Source organism: Martes martes (assembly GCF_963455335.1).
Source record: "Martes martes genome assembly, chromosome: 1".
NCBI classification, from domain to species: domain Eukaryota; kingdom Metazoa; phylum Chordata; class Mammalia; order Carnivora; family Mustelidae; genus Martes; species Martes martes.
The window spans coordinates 107050772-107073921 of NC_137888.1; the positions used below are offsets into that span (position 1 = coordinate 107050772).

General features: G+C 44.0%; 1 protein-coding gene across 1 annotated transcript in view; it reads right to left on the reverse strand.

Annotated features, from left to right (window-relative positions):
* Positions 1-22762, reverse strand: part of ETV5 (ETS variant transcription factor 5) — a 58102-nt gene extending 35340 nt beyond the window's left edge. Inside the window, exons 1-5 of the mRNA XM_080800417.1 lie at positions 22606-22762; positions 19196-19314; positions 18977-19064; positions 18799-18846; positions 18655-18705 (exon numbers count right to left, since the gene is read on the reverse strand). Of these exons, the coding sequence (XP_080656543.1) occupies positions 18655-18705; positions 18799-18846; positions 18977-19064; positions 19196-19240 (232 nt within the window). The 5' untranslated portion in view covers positions 19241-19314; positions 22606-22762. The remainder of the gene's footprint in view (positions 1-18654; positions 18706-18798; positions 18847-18976; positions 19065-19195; positions 19315-22605) is intronic.
* Positions 22763-23150: the final 388 nt, after the last annotated feature.

Below are 23150 nucleotides of genomic sequence, written 5' to 3' on the forward strand. Positions count from 1 at the left end.
GGATGTGTACCACAAAGTACAATATATTGCTCTGTAGACCACCAAAACACCATTTTAAATCTAGATATTATGTTCACAGATCAATCAACTTAACTTTATAGTTGGTTTTCTTATTAGGGAACTCTTTGGGAGATTTATCTCACACAAAAATCAAGCCTAAGGGAATCCTGGGTGGCTCAGTTGATTAAGGGTCTACTGCTGTCTCAGGGCATAATCCCAGGGTCCTGGGATCAAGTCCCACATCAGGCTCCTTGCTCAGTGGGGAGCTTGCTTCTCCCTCTCCCTCTGTTTGCTGCTCCCCCTGTTTGTGCGCGCTCTCTCTCGCTCTGATAGATAAATAAATAAATAATTTAAAATCAGCCCTGATCTTAGCCAACGCAATAAGGCAAGAAAAATAAATACAAGGCAAGTGGATTAGAAAGGAAGAAATATAACTGTCATTATTCAAAGATGGCCTGATTTGGTATGTAGAAAATATAAAAGTATCCCCCAAATATAGGAATCAGTAAACTAATTTACCAAGACCAATGGCTATAAGCCTAATACAGAAAAGAACCATTTCTGTATACATGTGAAATTTAAAAAATAAATTTACAATAGCAACAAATGACATCAAATGCCTAGGAGCACATCTAATAAAAGACATGTAAGCTGCCTCAACTGAGAACTATAAAACACAAGAAAATTAAAGCACTCTCAATATATGGAAGGATATATCACGTTCATCATTTAGCAAGCTTAACATTACAGCGATATATCGCTTCTCGGCCTTTTGGCTAAGATCAAGTGTAACATTATAGGGATATGAATTCTTCCCAAATTTATCTACAGGCTCATTGCAACCCCAAACTAAATCTCAGCACTACACAGAAATGAGAATAAAGAAATCCCAATTACGTTGACCAACATGGACTCTCACAAATATGCTTAGTAAAAGCCAGACACAAAAGAATACATACTGCGTGAGCCCATTTATATAACATTCAAAAGGACAGGAAACTAATAGATGGTGTTTAAAGTCAGAATGGAGGTTACCCTGAGGGTAGTGCCTGTTCAGGGGGTACAAGGAGTCTTCTTGTGCTCTGATAAGTTCTGGGTCCTGATCCAAATGCTTGTACAGTTTGTCAAGCTTTATGATCTTTACATCATATCAATCAAGTTTCTCTGTTTTTGTATTAAGTTTTTTAGTTTAATTCCAGTATTGTTAAGATACATGGTTATTTTGGGAAAACTATGGAACACTCCACGAATTTGCATGTCATCCTTGCGCAGGAGCCATGCTAATCTTCTCTGCATCATTCCAATTTTAGTATATGTGCTGCTGAAGGGAGCGCAAGTTTCTCATTTTTAAAGCAAGCAGCCCTGCTCAATAGCATCATTGAGTTAATACTTATTAAGAATTCTCAAATTTTAGAAAATCTTTCTTCTTTTATGGTATAGAAACAGTCTTCCAAAGAAATAACCCAATTGTTTTGAAATAGAAAAAAACAGACAAACTGGCCCATTCAAGAGAAATAATAATTCCCTCTGCTGACAAAATCTGTTTCCTGCCCACAAGTACAGGCTTGTGGACTCTGTCCAAGGCAGCTACCCCATGCCAGTGCTGGCAGTGAACTTCACTATTACAGCACATACGATCAAAACAAAGGAAAACACTTTTGTTGAATGTTATGATGAACGACAGTTTGATTTAAAAGGATTTTTTTTTTTACTAAGACAAAACCCACCTCCTCTAATAAGGCTTTCCTTCGGTGTTCCCATAATCATCAAAGTTTCAGTTTGCCACTAACTTTGTTGTGAATACATACAACATTCATGTAGTTGTTGAGCATTAAAGAAATCGCTGATCAGTGACACTGCAGTCTGAGGGGGAGAAAGACTAAGCCCATCGTTATTTCTCCCACTTCACACACAGGCTTTGCCTACTTTCCTGTCTATGGTCATTGCTCAGGTTTTGTTTTGGGATTTTCCTCCTCCTTTCTTCAGTTTCAGTACCTTCATCTGGAGCAGACTCATCTTTTCCAAATGAGTTGTGCAGGCCTGCCCTGGGGGGAGGACCTTGTGTGGTCACACTCGATAGCCATGATCTTCTTACTTTACACGGAAAGCTATGTGTCATGACAAAGTTGACCAGAACCCCAACACCTGCTTCCAAATGGCATGTCCATAAGGCTACGTCTTAGGTGGCCAGCCCATGTCTCTAGAGCTTCTCATAGCACTCCTGAATGTGGAATGTAGGTAGTCGTGGTCAGAGACTTCTCGAGATTCCAGAGTGATGGTCCTACAGTGAAGGTCTATTCTTGAGCTTTACTATTACCTTTACCCCAACTTTAGGCACTGTTCCTTTCTTAGACCACTACCATCTCACCTCATGTCCCTCCATAGTAAGGAAATATGTACTGTTTAGTTCAAGAGTGGAGGGGTAGGAGAGCCTGAGACATCTGCCCGTATTATTCTTTGGTTATGGCAGTGAGCAGAGCACGAGGAAAGAAGGCAGGGGGAAAACCATCAAGCAGAAGGACATGGGAATATAAACAGGAGGTAAAATAGAACCAAAGAAGCCACCAGAAAGAGCAGGTGTGATCTCTTCTCTCCTCATTACCCTTAACTTGTCAGAGTGCCCCACTAGCAAAGACCAGAGGGCTTTAAGTTACCAGATGTAGTATCTCTTGGGACTTGTGGTTTGAAGAGCCCGACAAAGCCAACAGGCCTACTTTCCAATATACTGCTGCCTTTCCTTAGCTCTGGCCTTTTTGGGACAAATTTTGAGAAAAAGTGCAAACAGCCAGTTAGTAAGAAAAAAGAGGTAGAGAGAACAAGGCTTATTTTTTAAGTTCTACCTTACTACCAGAAGAGGTCAGAAATAGGTCTTTATTTTAGGGCTGAGTACATTAAAAATTCATTTCAAGCATAAAATATATTCTTAATGTTTCAATATTCTTTGTAATTGCTATAGCACTACTAGCGAATGACAAGGACAGGAGATAATACTCTGTTCTGGGAACCAAGAAGGTTCGAGGGAGATAAAGTAAGTGGATAGGTTCTGGCACTTAAAAGAGCATCTGGAAAAGGAGATGCCTCTTGGATTTCCAAACCAAATAAGAAACATGCTCAAGCCCATTTGAATACAGTTATCATTAATTCTGCCTGGCAACAGTTTCCAAAAATAAAAATTTGAAATGTTATCAAATGTAGTTAGGGGGCACAAGTTCTAAAAGCAGAATTGGAGGAGGTATGGGAGAATGTGCTGTTTTCTTTAATATCTGACACAGCTAACCTCACTAAGCATAAATTTAAAAAATTGAATATAGTGAAAAATCACCCATAAATAGTAAAATCAACTATTTAGTAAGCTGTGCTAAAAAAATTTTAATGATTCCCTCAAAAGCCCTGTCCTCAAACATGCGCAAACTATCTCCGACCTAAATATCTCATCTGACTCACTGTTCTTTTATACTAGCATTTTAAGGTCAGTGCAATAACATGGATAGAAGAGTAAGGGAATCAGCAACATGGGACATTTCTGGGCCTAAGGCCAGCATTTTTGTGTGTTGTTTGCATTTCTGCGTATTCTTTAAAAATGTACCCCCCAGGGGCACTTGGGTGGCTCAGTTAATTCTTGGTTTCGGCTCTGGTCCTGATCTCTCATGAGATCAAGCCCGCGTTAGGCTCCATGCTTAGGATGGAGTCTGCTTCAGATTCTCTCTCCTTCTCCCTTCCCCTCCCGCTCCATGCACACACACACCTATGTTCTCTTTCTTTCAAATAAATAAAATCTTTTAAAAAAGTACCCTCCCAAAACAACTGTCTAGGACCCTTCAAGAAAAGGTCAATGTTATAAGGGAAAAAAAGGACAGAGTGTTGTAAAGAAGATAAAAGGTAACAATAAATGCAATATGGGATTCTTAATTGACTCTAGATCAAAAACAATATTAATACCAGCTATAAAAGACATTCGGGGGACAAATGGGGAATTCTGAATATTACTGTATAAAAAGTAATTTTCCTAGGCTATGTAGAATATCCTTAATCTTTGGAGATGCACACTAAAGTATTTAGAGGTGAAATTCATGTCTGCAACTTGCTTTTGAATGGTTGAGAAAAAAAAATCTATACACAGAGAAATGAAGCAAATATAGGAATATGTTTTAAAAATCAATCAATAACAGGGTGCCTGGGTTAGTCAGTTGACTGTCTAACTCCTGATTTCAGCTCAGGTCATGATCTCAGGGTCAGGAGACCAAGCCCCATGTTGGGCTCCACGCTCACTGGGGAGTCTGTTTGGGATTCTCTTTTTCCCTCCCCCTCCGCCCCTGCCCACTGTGCTCTCTCTAATAAGTAAATCTTTAAAAAAAATAAAAATAAATCAATCAGACAGATATATTCCATCTCCTCTGAGATACTTGGAGGGAAAAAATACCTTTAACTTATGGTTGACTCACGGGTCAAAAGTAGATGTGCTAAGAACTTCAAAACCATGCATTCACACAAGAAAAAAGTCACCCCTGGCTCATTACCAAATTGGAAGGGTACTATCCTGTTTATCCTTTACCATGTTTGGATAATACAGCTCCAGGAACTAAAATTACACAAAGACAAATGTTGGTCACATTCTAACGTCTAAGCCAGTGGTTCTCAAATACTTTTTTGGCCCTGGTCCACTTAGAAAGGAGAAAGGAACACCCAAGAGAGGAGGGCAAAATGAAAATCGCCACTGCTACCATCATGACTATGGCCCATGGCCACCTTCACCATTGTCTGGGTAAAAAGACAGTAATTACACAAGTACAATACATTATCAAAAGTAAAATCTATCAGTAATTCCACATACATATCAATACACGCATAACAGAAACAAAAACATATGCCCAACTCAAGACCACAAAGCATTCTTGGGAAAAGATGGAGAATGTCTACCCTTGTAAATATAAATGCGCAACAGGTTTAGAACATTACCAGAACAGCTGGACAACTCCTTAGATTTTATCCCCCCAATCCTCAAGAGGACACAGTGTAGTCATCACCAATCTGTGAAGATTGGCAGAATAAAAAAGAATGAAAGTCCTCTTCCTTGAGGTTCTCCTTTGTTCTCTTTCTTTCTACACAGCTGGTTTGGCTCCTTCTGTCCATAAAGGCTGAGCAGAGCCAGGAGAAACAGCTTGAAATGGGTGGCCTTGGCTTTTGGTGCTCGGAGCATTAGGGAAAAAAGGCACAAAGTGTCTGAAAGGACAGTGTCAATGGACCAAACCAGCTTACCCAGCTGGACCAGCTAGAAATGCAGACGAAAGCCCTAAGTTGTGTTTTAAAGGGATGCTGGCTTGGAGAACCCCCGTGCGTTTGTGTTTTGGGAATCAAGGATGTCAGCAGGACTCTGGTGTGGAATCAAGGCTCTCTACACAACTCATGGGAGATATGACAAACGCCGGTGCGGCCAACACCTAGGTGAGCACACGCACACAGGGACTAGGATTTCAGGGCAGACTCCTTCTGCAGTCTCTGCAGGAACAGTTTCATTTGTCCTGGACAGAGTCCTACATGGAGAAAGAAAGGCTGCCTCCCTGGGATAGATTTGGTATCAGAAGGTAAAGGGAAAGTTCTCTTTAGGATTGGCATGGCGGCAATATTCACGATTTTAGATTGGTGATTAATCACGGTGGTAGGGGTGGGGGGGTTTACGGTGTTGTTTACTCCAGGTTATTTTTTCCTACTTGTCTTGTTGCTAGTCGGGGACCAAGGGACTGAGTATCATCACCCTGGTGATATATTTCTGGGCCCCAGGGTACAGAATCAACCCTGAGTTAGCAGAATTCATCAACGAACAATTCTAGAAGCCCTTCCTAGATGGCCAATATTACCTTCTCTACAATAAATATCACAAGAGCCAAATTAGGAACTGATAAAGCTAGTTCCCAGGACATCTGGCTTCAGGAATCAGACTTCTTCTATGCAGTGGGAAAAGCCTACAGTCAGCAAAAGAGAGGCTTCAGGAATTAGAGTGTGGACCAAAAAAGCCCAAAAACAAAAACAAAACAAAACCCAACAACAACAACAACCACCACCACCCACTTTATTTTTCATGATTTAGAGCTAGAAACTTGGGGTAATATAATAAGCTCAAGAAAAAAAGACTTTGACCTTGCTATCATGACGTGGACTGTGGGAAAAGGCAGATCCAACAAATAGGGTTGGGGTTACGCTGGTATTCGGAAAGGACCAATCCAAAAGTGAGATTCAAGTCTTCTGACCCTGCATGAACACGGCCTGGGGAATACCAGAGTTAAAGAATAACCAGAGTTAAAGAATAACCAGGGAACCAGGTCTTGTAAAGGAAGAGAGGTGAGGGAAGAAGATAACCTTTTTTTTGCCATAGGATAGATGAGGTTATACTAAGTATTTGGAAATCAAGAGCTGGCAACATTTTCGAGGACACAAGCCCACGGATCATGCTGGTGAGCTCCTGTTACACTGGAGGCACTTACTTGCAAGACGGGGTGGGGACTACGTCTCAAGAGAGCCCACTCTCAGTTCATGACTGGGGTGGCAGAGAAACAGGGTTAGTGGGGACATCAGAAGATTACTTCAGACTTCCGAAAACAGCAACCCAGAGGCCTTGAATACAAGAGTCAGAAATTAAAGGGAAGGAAAAGGAGCTTAGAAAAGCACTGGCCCAACTCTGAAAATGTATAAATAGCATTAGTGAAAAGTGGTATCTGAAATATCTCTAAGTAGCCACCTGCAAAGGCAGTAGAATTCCTCCCAGGATACAGGAATGAGAGTTATTGATAGAATTTCTCCCACCTGGGTTTTAAATTAGACAACGGAATTGATACCACGAAGCGGTTGAAACCCTGAAGCCATGCTCTGGAAGCCTCTTCCATTTTCTGTTTACCTTGGATAACCCTAAATCTTTGCTATGGTCTGGAGCTCATGGCGACACGGGTTTAGGCTGGGCCATCCATATTTACTGAGCTCGCAGAAACTTGCCTTCTCTGGGGAGATGCCGGCTGTATCTAGGACTGCCATTGGAGCAACGACGAGGTGTCGAGGTGTCGCAACGCTCACACTGGCTCGGGAAAGTAAAGGGTTTCTAAATTTTGTCTCGTATAGGGCCAGTGTTAGGACATTGTATACCCTTCTGCTCCCTGTAATGTGGAATAGATACAAGACAGATTCGACAACAGAGAAATCCAACTTCAAAGATGCCAGAGCACATCTGCAGTTCGAGCTCGAGGGGGTCCCTGGTGTAAACTTCTGGTAGACGGCCCCCGCCCCCTCCAACAAAGCCCTTCTGGCAAGGGTAAAAGCAGGAAAAGAGAAAAACCGGTTACAAAACGACTGACATTTCTCTGTGACTGACCTGACAAGCGGTTATACTTTACAGGAAAGGGCTTTATTGGGAGTTCTCTTAGACTGCTAGGATCATATTATTTGAACTATAATGTTTGTATCATCTAATGACTTCATGTAATGGGGACAGGAAAGGGATGACTTGGAGGTTTGCCTCTGCTAGGTTCAGCTCAATGATGACAACATCCCACAATTCCCTCCCTCCCCTTCCCTCTCTTCCACTTTCTCCTCCAGCAAAGGCAGCAGCTGGTGGGCAGAACCAGCACATGGTATCCCAGAATCAAATCACCAGCTGAAATACTGTTGGTCAAAAGATGAAAAACTCAATTTTGCCCATGAAGATCAGTCTGGGAGGTCATTGTGTAATACTGTAATACTGTATTACACATTGTGTAATACTGTAACCCAAGAGGTGGACTAGTACCACACAAGCTGACCACTCAGAATATGGGGGGGGGTAACCTCTGCCTCCAGGGGGGCTCAAGGCTTTCCCTACCTCTTTACTCCCCCTCCAGAGAGGAGAAAATGTGATCCAAGTGAAGGATGACATCCAGGCTCTAAAGGAGAGATGGGAGGTTGGGGTGGGGGGGAGGCGGGGACAGCTTTTGCTAGGAAGAGCCAAAGGGGTCCTCAAGGCTATTTGCCTCTTCTGTCATGAGGGGCTGGAAGCTGTTGCCCACCTCCAAAGGCTGCATGGGCCCTGGGGAGAGCTCAGGGTAATAACATGCCTGTTGTAAGCCTTAGAAGCAAGAGTCCTCACGGGCTGTCCAGTAGCAAGTCTGCCAGGGTAAAAAAGTTGGCGGGTCCTGTCTTTTCTTGGTCATCGAGTAGGAGGAGAGTTTCTAAACAGAATTTGGGATATTGACCTTGCCCTTTCTAAACTCCATCAGTACTAACAATAATGACACAGATGATTTTTGAAGGGTTCTATTCTAAGTCTGGCTAAAAGAGAAGGAAAGAGATTCTTTATATGAATCCTCCTTAAAAGAAGTGGTCATGTCGGTAAAGGGAGCCCACTTTGGACGGAAGTACTGAATCAGGGATGTCCTGATTCACAGATGGGGAAGTGTGGGTAAGAACAAGGGTCTATCCCAGAACAGCTCCTCCTTGTTCTCAGCAAAATCGCAAATCTTTCAAGTAGTGATTTCCAAATGGAAAACCTCTGTTATCAAATCAGGAAGATAATTTAATGCCAATGGTAGCAGAGAGATTTCTTTTTTTTTTTTTTTGACCCAGATAAACTAGTCTCAGATTTACTTCAAGTTCACACTCTCCACACCTCAGTATTATTTTTGAAATGGCTTGGATCTGTACAGTTTCTTTTCTTCTAAAGACTCATTTATCCTAACAACTTAGGATTATTACTTTAGAATTTGAAAATGGAAACCCAGAGGCCTTGATTAGAAGAGGTAGAAATTAAAGAGAGGACAAGCTTCGAAAAGTACCAGCCCCATGTTGACTGAGGTAGGGCTTGTGTATTAACTGAGATGGGGTTCTTCCACCAAAATAATTTGTACAGAATGAATATATCTAATTGCATCAGTGTGTCATATCCCCAAATTAATGGGCGATTGGTGAAACCAGAGCGTTGGACAGTGAAGGAAAAGGGTTTTGCGAGTATAGAGAGCTGACTCAGAGGAGAGTCAAGATAAAAATAAGTGGTCTTTCTGGCTTTGAAAGAACCACCCCATTTTGACTACCCCCAGGTGGGGCTTTTTAGACCCACAGCCCAGAAAGCAGGTTTCTACCTGGAGCGTTTGGTTACTTTCAAGCTGAAGAGACTAGGAGGATGAAACGGTGACTGACTGGCCTGCTTACCCCAAAAGGAAAATCTGAGCATTATCCATACTAATTCCTTTCCTGGGGCAGCTGTTCCAAGAATTTCAGTATTCAACTTTCACCAATATGATAGACAACCATTTGTTTGATTTCCACTCGTGAGAAACAGGTCTATAAAGAGAGCCTCTGTGGTAGAGAGGACAGGATGGCTTCCTTTCCTGTGGGCCTTACGTCAACCACAGATTATACCGTGAAGGGCTGCTCACGGCGGGAACACACTGTCAAGAAAAGAGGAAACAGGGCGTTTTTCCTGAATGGGGGAAAAAAATGCAAAACTAAACCTTCTTTAACATCGTTCCTATAATTTATTCCCAATTTATGTGATTCTCATCTGAACTAGCATTAAAGACAAGTGTTAATGATACTTGAAACAGGACTTAAGCACTGTGGAAAATTTTATCTTCGAACTTAAAATCTGACAGGAGAAAAATCCAAACTCTAGAGAAATTAGGGAAATCAGCTTCTCTGAGAACCATTCCTCTATTTCTGGCCCTCCTTCTCCTAAAAGCAGAAACTCGGCAAATGTGTCAAGGGTGTCTACACCGTGACTTGTTCTCTAGCACATGCAGTCTGACTGGGAAACATAGCATTAGCTGCACAAAGTCTAAATGCAGCCTAGGAACACTTGGCTTGTGTATGTGCTTAAAGGAGGAATCAGAAAATGAGAATTAGTCCTACCTAGTTTTTTCCTATGCATCTCTAAAGTCATCCCAAGGACTCTCAGAACTCTGGTTTTGAGATCCTCTGTTTCTCTGAGCAGTTAGAAGCTGCTGCTGGGGGCTGCTGAGAGACGGGGTGGGAAGGGAATCTGACAAGAGAATGGGGTATGTATGCAAAATACTCACCAAGTACCAGTAGTGTGCAGAGCCCCACGCTAGGGCTGCAGCAGAGAGAAAGAAACAGAACACAGGGGTTCTCTGCTTTTCGAGAGATTGTTTCCTGTTTTAACAAGAATGTACATCGGGAAGCAGGGGCGAAGTTTAATATTTATCAAAATAGAAATGACAGTAAAGCCCTCTGCGGCTTTCTCCTCACTCCTCAAGAAATTCCATGAAGAGGGAAAAAAAGGAAAAGGGGGGCAGAAATGAGGGGCAGAAATCTTCTGACGTGAGGACTCCCTGGGCACAGGCACAGGCACAGGGAAGCCATCACTAAGCTACTCCCCCATTAAGAGTCTGATTAGGACACTTGGGATAGGCATTCCAGGATCTGGTCTTCACTGTGGGCAGGGCAGCCCCCATGGAAGACATATCCTTTCCTTGAATCTACCTTTCCTATGAGAAAAGTATAAAGGACCCTCATTAAGTGCCCTTTCAGGGAGTCACAAAGCCTTTCCAGGCACTCAACTGAAAGTGTTTCTGGAAGCCGAAGTCGTCCTCAGCCCCTCTGGAAAAGCACAAATACCAACATCCTCTTACAGGGCTGCTCTCTAGGGTTACCTCCTGAGAGGCTTCAAACTCTCTCACAAAAGAACAATCTGCCCAGGCCTGTTCTTTTTCTTTCTTTCTTTTTTTTTTTTTAATAAGGAAAGGAAGACATTCTTGCAGGCCCAATTTATAGCCAAGGAAATATTTCAGGGGAAAAAAAACACCTTATAGTGAAACACAAATGCAAAGAGCCTCATTTCAGGTGTGAGGATAAGGAGGAGGCACTTGGAAGAGCTCTTTAAAACCCTTGAGGAAGCTGCACTGAATCAGTATTAAGTTTTGTTTTGCTTTTTTAACAGATTGTCCTTTTCATGTTTATCCCATGGCCCTGGTCTAGCCCACGCGGCCCTCTGGGGGTGCTCTGTGAGCTGTTGGCCAAGATGGTGGACAGTGTCTCGAGGGGATGTGGCTGAAGGCAAGAGTCCCCCTAGAACCTAGCCTCATCTGGGGTGAGAAGGCCGCTCTGGTTTTGGGGTTGCTCAGAGGCAGGGTTCTTTCTGGTACTTCCTGGGATGTTCACTGGAGGGGGCCAGGCATCTGATGCCTGCTGGAGAAGGGTCACAGCCAGAGCAAGGCTCCCCTGTAGCTGAGTAAGTCTGGGAAGTATCATTTTAAAATGACATGTATCCGACCACAGTGGGAAATTAAACAGGACAGAGAAGGCCAAGGAGTAGGGAAATTACAGCTTTGTCATTGCCGAGTCAAAATGTACGCCTCGCCAAGAGATCCCGGCACGAACACCCGATCCCCAGGCCCACAGTCAAGGCTGGAGCGAGCAGCAAAGAGCAGACAGGAACCTTCACTGGGAGCGAGAGCTCCAGCCCCACGGAAAGCAAGCGGGAGATAAAAGGCTAATATCCTCAGATCAAGTCTTAACACCCCTCTATCCAGGAAAGCTACACCACCCTCTTCTGTTAGCAGCCCCTTCAGACAGCTCCAGTTAAAACGGGAGAAAGAGAGCGGACTGGCCTCCGTGGTCAGGCGCAGCTCTGCCTCTGAAGCCCAGACCATCCGACTGGCAGTTGCAGGGTTAAAGCCAGCACTTAAAAGAAAACTGGAGCCCCATTAAGCCCAGGCTCATTAAGCCCAGGCTCGGAGAACTGGGAGCAGCAGGGAAGCCAAAGGAAACTAATTTTGGAGGTTCTCCAAGCTGCCAATCACAAGCATATTTCTAACAGTCCCAGTGTTGTTTGAGTTGCTTGTTTTTCCACAGGCTGCACAATAGGGTCTGGTTATTCATTGAAAAAGTCTGCAAGGGAGCCCCGCCCTCCATTCACAACCAATTTGGAATGCTCCATTCAGGCAAGAGGGGGACTAGGCAGCTCAGCTCGCTGGGGCGGACGGAGCAGAGCCCAGCTGTCGCCGCAGGGACGCTTGCTCGCCCAGTGCGCTGTGTTTATGTAAGAAATTCAGACACTGCAGGCGCCTGCCTGCTCTGCTCCCTCCCTGAGATTCAGAAGGCCAAGACCCCGGCTGAAATCTGCAAGGATGGGCAAGTCGGCTCCAAGTAAGGTCGGCAAGTGCCTGCCGGCAAAAGGGGGAAAAGCAAACTACCTTGCGTTGCCCTGTTCAGAATCCGACTGTAGCTACCAGCTGAGAGAAAAAGACTTCACTGGAGAAAAAGACTTTCTCCTGCCCCCAGGCAAGCTGGTTGGCATTAGAGGACAGCTCTCTATGGAAGTCAGCCTTTCCAGACTCCTTGCTTTTCCATTCACTGCCAGTAGCTACATGGGGAGCCACCTGGCATCCTCCTCGAGGGAGAGGGTCTCCGGAGACACTACTAGATTCTCTGGCTGCAGAGGGGGGAGGGTGCGAGCTACCTATTATGAACAGCTTCACAGTTCCTTTCCCGGCTTCACATCCGGCTTGAAAGGTTTATAATCCCCCCTACCCCCCCCACCCCCGCCCATGCCCAAGAGACATCAAAAGGGAAGAGCACGGATATCTTGGGGTTGGCGGGTGCAATCCACTCCAAGGACAACGCAAAGTACAAGGCTAAAAACTAGTTTGGTTTCTTAGAGATTTTTTTTCCCCCAAATCTTCAATAATTACCCTGAAGAAGATCTGATGAAGCCAGTCTGACAGCCAGAGTTTATTTCAAGAAAAGCATCCTACTTTGTGAAAATCAAATCCACAAGATAAATTAGCTCTTGAGTTGTTTCCTTTTTTTTCCAGAACATATTTGGCTATTTTCAAATATCTCCTCTCTACCTCTTCTCTTCGCCTTCCCAGCCCCCTCCCCCACACTAGTGAACTCAGAGGGCAATACGGGATGCATTTCTCTACAGCTTTTCTGACCACAGAACCTCCATTCAATGGCTTGGCTGCTCTGCAGACCAGTGGCAAACTCCTGGTCTCTTAAGAGCTAGATCTTACCCTGCTCCCTGGAGTCTTTGCGCCCTGTTCTGCAACCTTCCCCCGAGGTTTCCTCATTCTGGGCCGGGGAGCCCCCCTTTGTTTGCTTTGTGGGGGCTCTTCCCTTAAGAAGAGCTGCTACTCCCTTGCCAAGCCTAAAGGAGTACTTACATTGTGGTTACACACACACACACACACACACACACACACACACACACACACACACATTCTCTCTCTCTCTCTCTCTCTCTCATTTGCGCCCACCCGCATATACACTGGGGGACCTAGTATTTTGCCCCTCCTTTAAGCCGAGCCTCTTAGAGGGCTGGGACAATGATAGAAACTGACGACCAAAGCCTCTGTTAAATGAGCTTGATGAGTTCACAAAATGAATTTTTAAAAAAGCAACCTAATCCGGTACTGGCAGCAGCAAGCCTGGCGCTTGTCCAAGAGCTGGGAGCTGCAACATGACAAGACTCTGAGCTCCTTGGATTCCAAGTGGAGAAGCACTGTGTGCCAGGGCACAGATGGGGCCCAAGCTGCCTCAAGGGCAGCCGTGCGCCCGAGAGGGGGCTGTCAGCCTCTGAGGCTGGTTCTACTTTACCGCCATTAAAACTCGAGTCACATGTGGAGGCTACAGTCCCTTGTAGAGAATCACACACCCCACCCAAGCCTACCACCACGAACAGTTTTTCTGAGACTGGAATGAAAACAATGATACCCCTAGATGGTAGAAATGGCAGATAATACAAATCTGCAGCTCTGTCGTGCCGCCCATATCTTAATCTTATAAAACTAGAAGAATGCTGAAAACAGGGTAGATGGTAATTTCTTGAAGGATACCAGGATTTTGTTAGCTCTGGAATTTACATAAGTGATGTGCCTGGGGCAGACACACATGTAATTCCCTGCCCCAAGTTCTTGCCAAACACAAAGGACTGGAAAGGTTACTGGGTTTTATTAGAGGGCTAAGAGCAGAAAGACATCAAAGAGGAAGAGAAAAAGTCATTGTTTTTAATAAGCCTAACTGAATTAAAGTCAGAGAAAATAGATTTCGTGTGAACATATGGCTCTCTTAGATAAATGGGGACTCTAGGTCTTGGATCCTTAAGAGTCTGGTCTAAGGATCTTAGAGGCTATCAAAACAAAGAATTTCCAGTCACTTAGCACCCTCTCTGTGGTAAGGTAGTGGGCTAGAACAAAGACTCTGAAAGATACACGGTAACCTGGAGTCACATGACCTCTTCCTTCCACATCCACCCACCAACTCTCCTGTCTACCTTCAGAACTTCTGGCTCCCAAAAAGGACAAACTGATAGCCTTGACTCCCCCACATCTCTCACTTTCCAAGTGCTTAAAGTGCCTACTGTTACTTTCTTACCTTCCAAACAAAAAGACGTAGGGACCATCTTTTCAAACAGAAATGGTCCAAGACCACAGAGCAAGTAAACTTAAGAGTTTTGCTCCAAACTGGGCCCCAAATGATGTGCATTCACTCTCCAAAAGGAAGGCTCTGTCTCTACTCTATCAAATTCACAGGTAGTTTAAAAAAAAAAAAAAAAGTCCAGTTGAATAATTTCATATTAAAACAGGATTAAGATCAATGTGTTTTAGGCTCAAGGGCTGCCTTTTTCCCGAGCCACCTATTACAATGTATTTATGAGAAGTCGATTTTATCAGTTAATTAGCCAGTCCTTAGGAAATTACTAGTACTTCCTCCGATAGGTCCATTCTTTTTGAAACACAGATCTAAAAAAGAACACGTCATCAAGGGGAAAATGAAGTAATTTGGATTTTCAAACAGTTCTCTAAATTATATTTGCTATGGAGGCCATGGTTTTAAATTAAGATTTTTATCATGCCTTTTCCCCACTATAAAATATTTTTGTTATTCAAGATGCTAACAGGTAAACATTCACAATATCACAATTCAAACAAGTGAGTGTAATTAGAAGAAAATTAGAACCAAAATCTGCATTTAAAAAATACTATTTATATATCCTAAAATCTAGTAATACCCTTAAGTGCCAAGTCAGTCCAGAATAATTAATGTAAGCTCCCCCTCCCCAAACCTAAGCACTTTGAGTTCCAATCTTATCCATGGTTTTGATTTATAGTTAATTCTATGAAAATGTACAGTAAAAACGTATACACATCTAACCACTGACCCAGATTCCAGGTACGCAGCTCTGTATTAACACACATATTTAGCTATATGCACATTTATACGGATATATATGTACACAAACTTATTTATATTATACAGGATGTATACAGATAAGTTTTGTCTGTATGTACACAAGTGTGTCTTATAGGAAAGATGTCAGTTTTATAATTTTTCTGTTTTATAGATCTCTTCCAAATCCTAGGTGGAAAAACTCAAAGCACCAAGATATTTAATAAGTTTTTCAGGATCACAGAATGAAGAGAACTGAGGTGTCAAACTGGGTGGCCTATGGTTTCCCTAAGTCTTTTCTGAGGGCTGGCTCTAGGTTTTTGGAATCATTAGGGAGAGCCTGGACCACACCTGCATGTGCCGATACCCCCAGCCCTGCAGCTCTGTGAGAGCTTTTGTAAGGATAATATTTTATAATTTCTTTTTCTCATTTCACCTAACCCCTCCCCTTTGCCCCAAACTACCAGTCAGTCTCTCCAGTTATCTGGACCTTATATTATCCCCTCTGTAAAATGAAAGGGTTAGGAAGGCTATGTCTACAAGGGACCTGCAGCCCAAACAATCTAGGACTTCAAGGTTACTTCTCAGGATCAGGGGACAATGGGGGGCACCGGCAGAACCTCTATCGTCTATAGGTTGCACTTTCTATTGCCTTGAATTTGATCTTTAAGAATTTCCAGATGGGGGGATACTTTGCTAATGTCTGTATTTGTGAGGTAAGGTGAAGTCTATGTAGCTAGAAGTAAGCTGAACATTTCTCTAAGACTTACAAGAACAATGGTTTCATTTATTCAAATCACACTTATGGATAGATGCTTCTGGGTAGGAACCCAAATCTGGAAAACTTACAAAACATAATCTCTTTAGAAGCTGAGCTCATAGCACTTACTGAAAAAAGTAAGCCATAATCTTCAAAACTGACATTCTAAAATAAAAATTACCACATTACTTAGTATTTCTTTTTCTCCCATACACACACACACACACACACACACACACACACACACAGACTCTCTCTGCCTTTGCACCCTCCCACACACTCTCTCTCTCTCTGCCTTTGCACCCTCCCTCCCTCACACACACACACACACACAGAAAAATTAATCAAATCATCTTAAAAGAACCAAGTATAATCAGTGTGGCAGGCCACAGAAGAATATGTTACAAATGCTTTTGCCACTATAGGGAAAAGGTTTACTTTACTGGGCAAGTGCAGTTTGGTTTACAGTTCATTGATTGGCTGATTCAAATCAACTCAAGGTTTTATTAAATTTGAATGAGTTTCTCCTCTTCCCCTAGAATAATCACCGGCTCTTCCAGAAGGTGACTTGCAGTCAAAGCTGATTCTCAATCCAAGGCTGTGGGAGGTGCTCCCAGAGAAGTCTGCCCAGCTCCCCCTCCATCTCCACTGTCAGTCACAACTGCAGTCAAACCAGTTGCAAACAACAGGAAAGGCGAACAGCTCAAGAATAGCCCACCCCAACCCTGTACTCTTACTTAACCTCTAAGGCAAGCTGATCTGCTTGAAGCCCTCCTTCGTAAAGCTCCATCTCCCGAAATAAGAGTCAGAGAAGGGGAGAGAATTATTAAAACACTTTTTGAGGCTACTCAACCATCTGTTTCAGCCTTAAAGGACAGAAAAGCTCAACCTTAAGAAGTTAAGGCAAAAAGCAAACAAAAGTAAAAAACACATCCCACTTGGTAAGCAGAAATCTCTCAAAGCATCTCCATTTTAGGTAGGTATGGCAATTTAATTGAAGAATTTAGCACATTCTATTGGCTGAGTGGGAATTATTTCTAAGGAGCCAAAACACATTTATTGATTTCTTTACTTTAGCCTATTCCTGCAGATAAACATCTCTCATCTCAAATATAAATCTTGTTTACTGACATCTTTCTCTAAAGAGCATACCTTTGCTTCAGCACATGAAATCAATTTGAATGCAGTCATCTCAACTCCCTCTTAACTCTTTGGGTTACAGAGAAACAAACAAAAGTGTCATAAAAGCATTTCAAAGAACTTCTGCCAAGAAAGCCACCTCCCAAGCAGACTGCAGTTTATGCTGCTCTGAGCAGGAACGGGAAAGGCTGGGCCAAATTGTCAACACAGAACAAAGTGGGATTACAAATCCTGTCTTTTATCTTGCAACACACACACAGACACACACGCGCACACACACAATATTTGGGTTATCTTTATTTAGCCTTTTAGTGGCAACCTTCCCAATCACTTGAAAGCAATCAAAGGGCGATAATTAACATGCATGCCCCTTCCTATAGAAAAACTATAGCGAGCTGTGACATCGCTAAGGTACTATGCATCTGAGGGTTAGCATTTACTCCCTTTTAAATTTCATGGCATTATGCCTTGAACAGGGTGCATTAAAGAATGTTTAGCTGGTACCTCCGGTCTTTTATCTAATGATTTCGAATAGCCAGCTTTTACTTAGATACAAAGAACCCTCTCTCTCCCGTGGCATTTACACACATAAACACACACACACACACACACACACACACACACACAGCAGGGAAGAATTTGTTGGTGCAAAATGAGAAATCGAATCCTTGCCTGGCTCAGGTGCTTGCTATTATAAACTATGACTAAGAGACATGAATTTCTCTATGATGCAACCCTCAAGAGAGGCAGCATTTTCTCCAGGCCTCTCTTTAAACCTGCTCACTCGCCAGTGACTAATGCTCTCTAGAGCTGCCCTGTGCTGCTCACATTTCATCAGCCAGCTTTGTCCTTGATAGCTCTGCCTGGACCATAAAAGCTCCCAAACCTGTTGAGGACAGCCCGGAAAGATCAGCACAAAGCTAACCATGCCCTTGCCAGCACCGAGAGCCATCTTTTGAGCTTCCCACTGCATTTATTAACACCATGATAGAGGCCCTTCATGAACATTCAAAGAGTAAGTTTAGACTCCTCTCTGAAAGATAAAGTCCTGAACTACACGAAAAATAAGAGTCAATCAGGTCACACCGTGACCACCCTGTGTCAACTTAGAAGTAGAAACAAAATTGACAACATGTTGGGTGAGGCCACAATTAACTGGAATCTTCCATTAACTATTTTCTGCACCTTTAAAAGAGAAAAAAATGTCAGACTCATGATCTGCATCAAGGAATTAATTTATAAAACAAACCAAAAAAATGCCATAAAATAACATCTGGTTAATGGATGTTAAGTCCAACATCTTATATATATGATGTCAGTTGATTGATAATTCTGAGCTTGAAGGCTTGCAATATTCTTAGGCAAAAAGAAATTTAGGATGAAATTATGTTCAGTAAATCTTACCTGCAAAGGAATAAAAGCATTTTAGAAATAATTCCAATAAGGAATGAAACAAAAGTTTTGGGGGTTAACTCTGAATTATTAAAAGAAACTAAATGCATTCCACTGTCCAAATACGCTGGCAATGGCTGAAAAGAGTCTTCCAGACATGGATGTTCCAAGACCAAACGTTTTCGGAACAAACGTGCCACCCCCAGAAAGGTACTTACAGTTATCAGACTGGAAATCTGGGACAAACTGTTCATCATCAGGAACTTGTGCTGGAAAAGAGATTTTTATTTTAGACCTTTAAGTTTTATTACAAAGCACAGCGAAATGTTTTATATGGAAAATCGGACAGCCAAGAAACTTGCCTTCAGCTAACCAAGCCTCTTGAAGTTGACTGAGATCCTGAAACAACTCTGGAATTGAAAACAGAAGACACCAGAATGAGAACTCCTGTGCTGGGGAGAACAGGGAGGGTGAGTCTACATGTGGCTCTCACAGGGGACCATTTGAAGAAGCCACAGACCAAAGGGAAAGCTTCACTACCTTCAGAATCATGGGCCAGATCCGTGTCCAAAAACTTCCTCTTTCTGTCAATCACAGGCCGCCCTCTACATTCCTCTGATCGAGATTTCTGAAAGAGGCCAAGACACAGTGAAGGCTCAAGGGTAATAAAGGGGTCAAAGGGGATTGTGCTACTAAACCAATGAGAAGACTCATATTAGAAGAGGGAGAACAAAACAAACCAAAGCCACATAAACTTACCCCTGGGACCATAAAAGGGACTTGCTGATCATAAAACCCATCCATGGTGTTTCCAATGCCTCGAATATCACTTTGAAAGGTTTCAGCATTGAGTACTTTCTGGGGGGAAAGGGGTCCTCCTGTAATAGGAATTTGGGAGATTTTAACTGAGAGGGGAAAAGGAGAAATGAAGTAATTTTTACTGCTCTTTTTTTAGGGCCTGTGCAAAATCACTACCTTTCTCTGAGGTACTTAAAGCCCACTCAGGGTGTAAGATTTACAGACTAAAGGTGTGCCTGATTAAGGGCATCGTAAGTTCATAGTGTACTTAGTGTCAAATCCACTTACCTAGCTGTCCTTCCCCCCTCTCTAATCATTAACATCGTAAGTTTGTTAATGTCTGTTCCCTCTAAAAACCAAAACCAAAACTCCTTCTTATCATTATAAAAGGATAATTTCAAGTTTCTCTCCAATAGAAGATTCTCCAGGGTATTTATAATGTTAGGTCTTTTTTTTTTTAAGAGATAATTTAATTTTTGACAGTACAGTGACAGGAAGTAGAAAAATGGGTTTAAGCCTTCCAAATTATTGGCAATTAAAAATTTGACATACATAGTGTTTCTAAAAGTAGTTTGTAGGTCAGTGGTAAGACACCATATATAGTTCCAGGCATATATTGATCAGAGATATACTAATCTTCACACAACACTCTTTAAAACCTAGTTCTTCTGTTCAAACAGATCTAGTGTCTGTAATGTCACAAATATTCCTATGGCAACTTACAGAGATTATCTGTGATATCATCAACTTCTAAAATAAATAAAATTGCCATGAAAAGTAATGAATCAAGGGAACTAAATTCCAACACACAGATTTTAAATGCATCTCTAACAGAGATCTTAAAAAAGTATTAAAAGCAAAAGATCCATGTACAGAAAATACAGTTTGTTTCTTGGAGTGAAGTCAATTTTCCCCAAACTTGCAAAAAAAATTAAAACTTATTTCGGCACTGTCAAGTCTTGGGCCTGGGAAGACAGGTTGAAGGTCAAAATGGAAAGGAGGGAACGTTTTCTTTTTTCTTTTCTTTTCTTTTTTTTTTTTTTTAAGATTTTATTTATTTATTTGACCAACAGAGATCACAAGTAGCTAGAGAGGCAGGCAGAGAGAGATGGGAGAAAGCAGGCTCCCTGCTGAGCAGAGAGCCAATGTGGGGTTCCATCCCAGGACCCTGAGATCATGACCTGAGCCACCCAGTCACCCCAGGAGGGAACGTTTTCTAATTTCAGAGGAATAAGTAACAATTTTAGGAAGGTACCACCTTCCTGAACCCTTTGTTTCATTCTCCAAATAGAAATGTAGTTAAATCAACAAAATGGAGAAAACAGTAATTCCATTTGCGCAGCTCTAAACAAAGCAACACGTTTGCAGATAATTCTTTTGTTTACCTTGTATACAAATTTTAAATAAGGAACTTTTTCTCAACGGGTAATTCCACGCAAATTGTTTTTCTTAAGTGAGCAGGATACAAGAAAACCCTTCATGGTCCTCTCAGCACTCTGGCCCAACTAGTCAGAAATTTTCAAAGTCAAAGAGAAAGAGGGAGAGGAGCAAAACTGTACACAGTCCATAATTTCCTAGAAAAACACTCCCGCTGGCATGCCTGCATGCCTTCCAAACAGCGCTAAACGTTCAGAATAAAGCCTCTTTCTCAAATGTCACTAACCCATACACAAAATCTGAGAAAAGTCGGCAGTGAGTTGAGGGCCATGAAAATGAGTCCTCTGTAGACCTCAAAATCTGTCAGATTAAATAGTGACCTTAGAATTTATGCCAGTGTCTATAGGGGAAAAGGGACAACGGAGAAGAGATCGGAGGGGGACATATTTCCGAGTCTCATGATGAAATACGTTGCAAGATACTTCACCACTGAAGAGCAAAAATACCTTTTTAAAAAATGAAATAAAAGAAAGAAGCTGTCATACGCGAACCAGGGAGGGGCATCGAGGATTTTTAAAGCAGCTCTCAGAGTTCAAGGGCTAGGAAAATCTTGTTCAAAGTATAAATTTTTGTAAAGCCTTATGGGAGTTTAAACCACTTCCTTTGTGGTCCCCCCTTCCCGGTGCCCCCAGGAAAACTTTAACGCGGCGCAGCGGCGCGATCGAGGCCCCTCCCCCGCGGCGCGCAGCGGGCCTGGTTTTATGAATGGAAGAGCGAGCCGCGGCCGCCACATCAGGTAAAGGCTGTAACTGGATCCCTCGCGCTGGGCCCCATTCACAAAACAAGACACACTTCCACCCAATTCCCAGCCTTCCCCATTCATGAAAACTCCTTTGGATGAGCCCCCGCCCCCACTTCCAACGCACGCCCAGCCTCCGACGCAGGCCCCTCACCCCCAGCGATTTAGGAAGAAAGCTCAATGCTTCATTCACAAAAAGGGAAAGAAAAAAAAAAAAAAAAGAAAGAAAAAAGCCGCAGGGAGCAGCGAGCCAACGAAAGAAACCCGCTTCATTCATAAAGTCATCCACATTCATAAAACCAAGCCGCGGCGCCAGGCGCTACCAACCACCCGCAACGGCCCCCGGCCCCCGACCCCCAAACATCCAAACATCTCTCCTTGGCACTCCTCCTCAACCAGGAGTTCGGTTCCCCCCAGAGGTCTCCTCTCCCCTGAAAATGCGGACAGATCCCTAATCCAGCGAGAGGCTCCAGCATCTCTCCACCTCCACCCCGCACCCGCTTTTCCCCCCACTATCCTCAGGCCGCTGCACTGATGCTCCCCGATTTCTCGAGAACCGCGATGCAGCCTGACGCCCTCAGGCTGCTGGGGGTGGGAGTTGGGGGATTGAGTGTCCACTTCTCACAATCTGAAACTTGCAAGGCCTGCATAAGTTCCTGGCCAACCCTCAAACCCTCAGGCTGCACATGCCTGTGTCACTTAACCCTTCCTGGTACTTTGGGGGGCATCACCTCTCAAATATTCCCCTTCAAGCTGCTTCCCGCCCCCTCCTCCCCACCAGAAAAGCTTCGCCGGGCGTCTCTTCTCGCGAGCCTCCAAGTCTCCTCCGGGCTCTCAGACCTCCAGAGATTGTAAAGCCCCGCAACTCAGCGTCCCCCACCCCCATCCCCACCCGAGAGCCCCAGCACCTCGCGCCCGGGCGCGCCTCCTCGCGACGTGCGGAAACCCGCTCTCCGAACGCTCCGGAACCGTTAGCCACCCCCACCCTACGCCTCCCTAGAACCGAACCGAAGCAAGCCACGAGAGGAGGGGGCAGCCCGCTCGGGGGTGGGGGTGGAGAGCTCAGTCCAGATAGAAAGTACACCCGGACTTTGAGGATTCTGAATTAGCCAGTGAACTCTCGCCGGCTGGGCCCTTCGGACCCGTTACTGGACACCCCCTTCGATGCCCCCCTGCCTCCTCGACGCCCCCTCACCTGAGGCAGCCGCTCTCCTCCCGTTGCAGCGGCCCCGGGGCGCAGGCGCGCTCACGCACGCGCGCACCGGGCCTGGGCGCCTGGGCGAATGGCTGGGCCGAACCGCTCCGGGGACGCTGAACCGCTCTGCGCACCAGCGGCTGGACTCTGCGCCGCAGCTGCCAACCAGGCTGGAGCGCTGGTCCGGCCCCCCGGGGCGTGCTGCTCCGCCTGCCGCCATTGGCCAGCAGTCCTAGCCCAGCCTGGTTCTCATTGGCCCGAGGCAGGTCCTCAGCCTGTCTATCACGTCTTGTTTACCCTGTCTGTGGGCAAATCCAGCCAAGCCGCCCCATCAACTCCAGCCCCCATTGGTCAATAACGCGTCCCTCTCCACCCCCTCAGGGGTCTGTTTTACATAATTTATGCACCGGGGGCCATTGGCCAATCAGCACAGGCTTGTTTATATAATGAATGTAAGGACGTTTTTCATTCATAAAAAACGCGACCTGAGGGGGAAGCTTAGCTGAGTCAGTGAAGCACTTAAAGGGGACGAAGCCGCGAAGAGT